The following is a 7,500-nucleotide window of genomic DNA, read 5'->3' as shown; positions in this document are numbered from 1 at the left end:
GTCTGTGTGTGTGTGTGTCTGTGTGTGTGTGTCTGTGTGTGTGTGTGTGTGTGTGTGTGTGTGTGTGTGTGTCTGTGTGTGTGTGTGTGTGTCTGTGGGTGTGTGTGTCTGTGTGTGTGTGTGTGTGTGTCTGTGGGTGTGTGTGTGTGTGTGTGTGTGTGTGTGTGTGTGTGTGTGTGTGTGTCTGTGGGTGTATGTGTGTGTGTGTGTGTGTCTGTGTGTGTGTGTGTGTGTGTGTGTGTGTCTGTGTGTGTGTGTGTGTGTGTGTGAGGGAGAGAAAGCAGAGGGAATGAATAATGGCAGGAGACAGACAGGGGGTGACAAGTGGGCAGGGAGGAATAGAGGTACAGAAGCTTCTAGAAGAATTTGAAACAGAAATGGAAAAATAAGCAGAGCAAGACCAGAGGCAGCGAAAACCGGAGAGGGCAGGAGAGAGATGGAGAGAGAGAAAGATGGCAGGAGGAGATGGAGAGAGAGAAAGATGGCAGGAGGAGATGGAGAGAGAGAAAGATGGCAGGAGGAGATGGAGAGAGAGAAAGGTCAGCAGAGGAGAGAGAGAGAGAGAGAGAGAGAGAGAGAGAGGACGAGGAGCAGTGATATTTTAATATACCTTCCCTCTGTTTTCCATTGCTGTTTGATTTCTCTATTGATGGAGCCGTTTCAGTCGTCTGGGATGACATAATCCTCTCTTCCGTAATCCTCCTGTCATTATTCTGCAGCGCTCTGTCATTCTTTCACTCTTTTGTCTACGTCTGTCTCTTATATTACCCTTCCCCTCTTTCTCCTTCTCTCGTTTTATTACATCTCTCTCTGTCTGTTTTTTAAGGGCGTCTAATTCCCCTCTCATAGCCGGGCTCCCCGTAATGCTCCCGCCTGGCTCCATGCCCACAGCCCTCCTCAGTGGCCCATCCAGCATAAGTGGCCCTTTCCCTGGGGAGCCGTGTGTAGGAAAGGCCCAGGCCCCTGAGGAGGGGAAGGCCCCTGGCCCAGACAAGCAGACAGAGGGGGCCCTTAACCTGGGGCATCCCAACGGAGAGGGGTTTTTTTGGTGGGGTGGTTGCTGGATGTCCCTAAATGGATTAGACAGGCTGGTTGCTTCAGCAGGGGTTGAGCGCTTTCCCTGGGCTCCAGAAGGAGGTTAGCGTGTGTGTGTGTGTCTGTCTCTGTTAGCCGGGCCGCTACGGTAATTGGAGTCCAAATTTTATGGGGCGGCCATAAACTGGAGTCCCAGTGGGCGAGCCGGCTCTCTGTCTGGTGGCGATGGGCAGCGCCGCCCGCATGAGACGCTCATCTGCTGGAGGCCGTCACTGCCCCCTCCCTCTGCTCCACCAGCACAGCCACAGCTCTCAGGGGGGACGTCCCCAGAGATGAGGCTCTCCATGCTCTCACTTCTGCTCAACGGCGGAGACAAGCATGGAGACTGGAACTCAACTCAAAACTGAAGCAACCAGTAGGATTAGGAACTCTGATAGAACAGAATTTGTTGGTTCTGACTCTGAGTGGACTGGACCAATATTAAGTTATCATACTGCACATTCTTTGGCTCCAAAACACACTCACTGCGCAGAATCCGGGTGAATCCATGGCATCTGGCTATCTGGGTATGACGTTGTGTACAGGGTATGCTTTCAACAGGACTGCAATATCCGCTCAACTCCCACACCTGTATGTGTGTTAGTCTATGTTGTGATTCTCTGTCATGCTAACTCATTGATTGGTTGTGGTGTGTGTCCGTCCTGCAGTGTCCATCGTGATGGGCGTGCCCAGCGTGAAGAGGGAGGTGCACTCCTACCTGACGGACACGCTCAGTTCGCTCATGACCGAGCTCAGCGCCGCTGAGAAGGAAGACTGCGTCATCGTGGTCTTCATAGCAGAGGTGGGATACACTGCATGCTCTGTGTGTGTGTGTGTGTGTGTGTGTGTGTGTGTGTGTGTGTGTGTGTGTGTGTGTGTGTGTGTGTGTGTAGTTGTATGAGCAGACACAGTAAGATTATGATATAAAGTAAGAGGGTAATTAACCCTACAGCAAGTGTCCTTGTTGATGTTTGTGTGGAATGCGTATGCCATTGTACTGGTGTGGGGCCCTTTACAGTGAGATCAGCATGACAACTCTCCGAGTGTGCATGTGTGTGAGTGTGTGTGTATGAAAGTGAGAGTGAGTGTGTGTGTGTGTGTGTGTATGTATGTGGTTAGCGAGTGTGCATGTGTGTCTGTGTGTGAGAGTGAGTGTGTGTGTGTGTGTGTGTGTGTGTGAGTGTGTGTGTTTGTGTTCTCATTAATTAGTAACAGCATAGCATACATACATGCATAGATACATGGATAGCCACAGCTCTGCGCGCCAACCCCTTGGTCTCGCTCTGTCAGTAAACTCCTGTCTTATAAAACAGAGGTCAGTGCTCTCTCGCTTAACCTCGTCACCATGGCGATCGCCCTCCCGCTCCCAAACGATGTCTTCTCTCGTCCCTGCAGGCCGCTGCAGTGGACCGCTGCCGGCGCGGTCAGATGCTGCTGTTGTTGCGGCTGATCATGTTGACGCTACAAGTTAAAGGGGCCGCTCGTCCTGGGCCTCCGAGGCGTCCACCCCCCACCCCTGGCTGGGCACGAGCCTCTACTGCTGCCACGCCGGCTGTGTGCTCATTAAAGGAGCGCGGCGTTGCCACGGCAATCAAAAGCTTAATGAGCGGATGGTGCAGGAAGAACACTTGACTGGAAATCTCACTGTAGGGCTAATGGGAAAGAAGTGTGAGGTGCTGTCTGTGTGCAGACATGTCCGTGTGTGTGTGTGTGTGTGTGTGTGTGTGTGTGTGTGTGTGTGTGTGTGTGTGTGTGTGTGTTTTGATTTGTGGGGGGTGGTGTGGATGTGTGTACAGTATGTGTGAACATTGTGTGTGGACATACCTCTGTTGTGTGTGTATGTGTGTGCACATTTGCACACATGTCAATATGTGTGTGTGTGTGTGTGTGTGTGTGTGTGTGTGTGTGTGTGTGTGTTTTGATGGGTGGGGGGTGGTGTGGGTGTGTGTACTGTATGTGTGAACATTGTGTGTGGACATACAGTACATACCTCTGTTGTGTGTGTATGTGTCACTTCAATATGTGTGTGTGTGTGTTTATGTGTCACGTCAATATGTGTGTGTGTGTGTGTGTGTGTGTGTGTGTGTGTGTGTGTGTGTGTGTGTGTGTATGTGTGTGCATGTGTGTGTGTGTGTGTGTGTGTGTGTGTGTGTGTGTGTGTGTGTGTGTATGTGTGTGTGTGTGTGTGTGTGTGTGTGCGTGTGTGTGTTTTGATGGGTGGGGGGTGGTGTGGATGTGTGTACTGTATGTGTGAACATTGTGTGTGGACCATACGCGTCGATTACGGGGGGGACGGGTGGGATATGTCCCCACCACTATATAATTTGAATTTTGTCCCCACCACTTCTAAAAATGTGCAAACCAATTGCGACCGAAAAAATCCCCACTGAAATCATCGAGTCTAAACCATGCGATAGGCGCGCACAATGACATCCTCACAGCATGCACACCTGCTAGATATGTGTGGATAAAGTGTTGCGCGGTTAAGGTTTTTTAACATCCGCACCCACCCGACCCTCCAGTCATGTAATGCTTGCTAGAGTTGACTGTAGCTCAGAATGCAATCGGTTGCCATAGTAGGCTATCCTAAAATCCAGCGATAAAACAAAGCATGAACTCATGAGCGTCGGTCTGCCCTATATGTATATCCTCTGATTGTAATGTTTACAGATAGGCTATCTAGGCGATATTTGTAACATTTATTTTGTATTTGGCCTGTTATAAAATCATGTAGGCCTATAGAACAATTTGTGAACCCCAAAGTTGGAGACATGCATAGACATTGCTGCAAATTTAAAACCGGATTACTCTGGAATGGCTAACTGTACAGGGGAGTGCTTTAAACTTTAATTAAAACTTTAAACTTTAATTAGGCTACACCTTTGTGTTCGGTAAGGTCTGCTGTTTATTCTGATATATGGTTTGTCATGTGTTGAGGGAAAGTTCGCGAAGCCAAGATGAATGGGTAGGGAGACGGGTGCAGAAAATATGATTAAATTAAAGTTAGGCTACTTTTCTCGCGAACCGTTTACCACAACTAACCACCAACATCGTTTAAAAGCTGAGAAAAAGCTCTTTCGTGTGATAGATGTGATGTCTGTGATGAATAGGCTACTTCGCAAGTAGTTCAGCAAATTTGGGTGGGACAGAAATACCTTACAGAGCAGCAGATCAGGGCTGGCCATATCGGCTCTGATGTAGGCCTACATTGATTTAAATGCATTATCGCTTCACTACCCAAACACGCGAACAAGAAAGAAAAGAAAAAAAGAAACCAATGAGCTTATGTCGCGATTTCCGATAGGCCTAGGCCTAGAGAAAAGACAGCTATTGGTAACCTAACAAGGATTTGCTTTGCCTACTCTGCTGTTTGGTTGTCCCAAACTTTGAGACGACCCATACTCGCATTAACTGAATCTTATCAACCCGAACTGCGATGTTCCAAACAGAGTGACAGGATGCAATGCCTAATAATCTCACTGCCTACGGCATAACTGATACAGTGCGCCTAGGCCTATTGTTAAACACCTGAAAAATATTAAGCTGCTGTTTTCTTTTCATGACGAGCACTAGGCCTACGTTTGAATGATTTATGACTGAACGTTGCGTTTTTAAGCGCCAGAACTGCTTATCACGTCGTGTGACAAAGTTTACACCAACCATCATCTTCTAATGTAGGCCTATCCTTATGTTGAGATAGCCTAGGGCAAAGAGAATGGACATCATTTGTGCGTGAAGCATGTTTCAATTAAGACAGTACACAAGCTATTTTTATTGTTGTATTGAATGATTTCATGAATGAATTGTACGCACAGTGCGTAGGGTAGACTGAGTACAGTTGAGACATGTGTACAGTTGAGACACCTTAAATATCTTGCTTGCACAGCAAGCCCAAGTTGTGATTTTTGCTATGCACATGCATATTAGTGCCCTCTTTGATCATGGAAAATTTTAACGACACAAGTATCTCCCATCCAAGGATATCGGCAAGTGTTTTTTTTCCAAAGTAAGAATTTCACTTGCATGCACCTTCGACAATGAATAGCTCATTACACTTATGTTACTGTTAAACGTAACTGGTATCATTACAAACATTATTCTGTGTCCTAAAAACTGGCATATTTTATGGCATTGTGCCATGTAAGGTCGTTGCAAAATCTAGAGAAATGTGTGAGGTGGTCAGAGGGGGACAATTGAGACACACATTGGATTGTGTTAGGTTACTTGAACATTCCATTTGTAGGCTACTGTTCGCTATCTGTTCCTGTGTCACATTTTGTTCATGATGTATTCCTTTTAACCAACGCTAATTTAAATGAAATGAATGAATTTGAACTACAAACACTTTGCAATTGCTATGTTTTTATTTATTCAACTTTCCAACTAACGGTTAGTTAACTATACATCATTAAAGATAGGTGTCTCAACTGTACCAGGTAGGTGTCTCAACTGTACTCTATAGGGTACAGTTGAGACACAGTCAAGACAAAAAATGCACCTTATGTTTATGAGCTAATTGTGGAAAATATAAACTACTTATGGGTATTATTGATTTATAATATTTTAGTCTACAAGCTAAGGAAATGGCATGTGGAATATTGTGTGGAAAATCACTTATTTTCAGTATCTATTTTTTGTTTGATTTTGTGTGGGCAAAAAGTGTCTCAACTGTACTCAGTCTACCCTATACGCACCTATAGGCTACAGGATTACGGCTGGCGGCGCCACTGACCAAGGCCACAGTAGCCTGTGAACCTCTGATTTTCAAAGGGGAATCACGGCTAACGCAGGGGGCAACTCTTCTCTTCAATTTCCCTTCCAAATTACTTGTTATTGTCTGAAGACATCTATCGCAAGAATCTAATATTCTAAGCAACAGCAAAGCAAATGCAAGTTAACCAAAGTGCAGTCGGTTCTCCCGCCATGGTTTTGGAAATCACACACCTGCTGCATCTAAAGGCCCACGCATAATAAGGGTGCATTCAGAGCACCTCGGAATGACAAGGACCGCCCCCATGGCTACTTTGTTTTTCCGACAGCAAGTGTTCAAGTGCTTTGCCATCGAATGTGTGACAAACACGGATGCCACAACAAAGGTTAAAACATATACTCACTAATCCTAAACAAACAACTGTATTTGCTTAAACTATAGTGTAAGATGCTCGTGAAAGAAAGTTACGCAGCTTTTCAAGTGATAAAAAGGGAAAATTCCCAAGTTCACATTAAAACTGTTGGACATGAAAGGCCACATGGACTACAAACGAACTACAACGTGACGACAAAAGTGATGACGATCCCCTAACTGGGCAACTCTGTTAGCAAAACCTACCCCCAGTTTCCGACCTCTCACTCACACATTACGTGACGTGAATGACGCGGAATGATGATGTTTTCACTCGGAGAAAGGTTTTTACGAAGCCCATGAACGCTAGGTAAGGCCTACGCCTATCACTCTACACGCCCCTCCCCAAAATTCCGCATCATGTGAACTGATCAGCAGGCCTGCAAATTTTCACCTCGTTTTCAGACACACGTTGCGGCAAAAAGACGTCTAATTTTTTTTTTTTTTTGTCGGGTCGGGTCAGGTTCGGGTTGTTAATCAGTGCATATTGAGGGTCGAGTGGGTGCAGATTGACTCTCCTGACGGGTCGGGTGGGTGCGGATGTTAAAAAACCTTAACCGGCGCAACACTACTGTTGAGCATATTGTAATGCAGCGTTGAATGGATGAATAGCTTACATAAGGGTACCCCCACTTTTCAAAACACACTCAAGCTTATGGTTATTGTCCCCACCACTTCTAAAAACAAACTGACGCCCTTGGTGTGGACATACCTCTGTTGTGTGTGTATGTGTGTGCACATTTGCACACATGTCAATATGTGTGTGTGTGTGTGTGTGTGTGTGTGTGTGTGTGTGTGTGTGTGTGTGTGTGCCGATTAGTGATGCCAGCAGCAGGGATAGCAGCGACAGGGTCACAAGTGGAGTTTACTGAGTGGGAGGACGTCTGTCTCTGGTGCTCATTGTATCATTGTAATTATGCAGTACAGGGGGAGACTGCATATGAGCCTTGCCTTCAGCAACATTTATTTCACTGCGAGCAGGGATGGGCAGTATTCATGATACATGTATTTAAAATACATATTTCAAATACAAAATAGTATTTTGTAATTTGTATTTGATTGGGTTGAAGAAAATGGCTTCGTATTTTGTATCAAAATACTTCATAGGTGGGTATTTTTGGTAAAACCAATACTTTTGGTGATGTGATGACATCATAAAAGTGCAAAACAATGAATGTAGCCTCTGACGTGCTGACGTAATTTGCCCAGATGTGATTAGAATATTGAGATTCAGGAAGACGATCCAGTGCAAGATGAGTAACGTGTAGGTTGCTCACACACACAATACACACCCTCTCACACCA

At 45.8% G+C, this 7,500-nt stretch overlaps 1 protein-coding gene across 2 annotated transcripts in view; it reads left to right on the top strand.

The window, feature by feature from the left end:
* The window catches only part of mgat4b (alpha-1,3-mannosyl-glycoprotein 4-beta-N-acetylglucosaminyltransferase B), a 148,131-nt gene that overhangs the window by 83,635 nt on the left and 56,996 nt on the right, over positions 1–7,500 (top strand). For both annotated transcript variants that reach the window (XR_012988277.1, XM_076291785.1), the window contains exon 4: positions 1,743–1,876. Coding sequence is in view for 1 of the 2 variants with exons in the window: in XM_076291785.1 (XP_076147900.1) it covers positions 1,743–1,876 (134 nt within the window). In the remaining variant the exon portion in view is untranslated. The remainder of the gene's footprint in view (positions 1–1,742; positions 1,877–7,500) is intronic.

This window comes from Alosa pseudoharengus, unplaced genomic scaffold (genome assembly GCF_046254945.1).
Source record: "Alosa pseudoharengus isolate Yale_2024_CS ecotype anadromous, Long Island Sound unplaced genomic scaffold, YU_APseudo_1.1 YU_APseudo_1.1_scf_19, whole genome shotgun sequence".
Taxonomy (NCBI): Eukaryota; Metazoa; Chordata; class Actinopteri; order Clupeiformes; family Clupeidae; genus Alosa; species Alosa pseudoharengus.
Note: the sequence above shows the minus strand (reverse complement) of the source record. Positions and strands in the feature narration are given on the sequence as shown.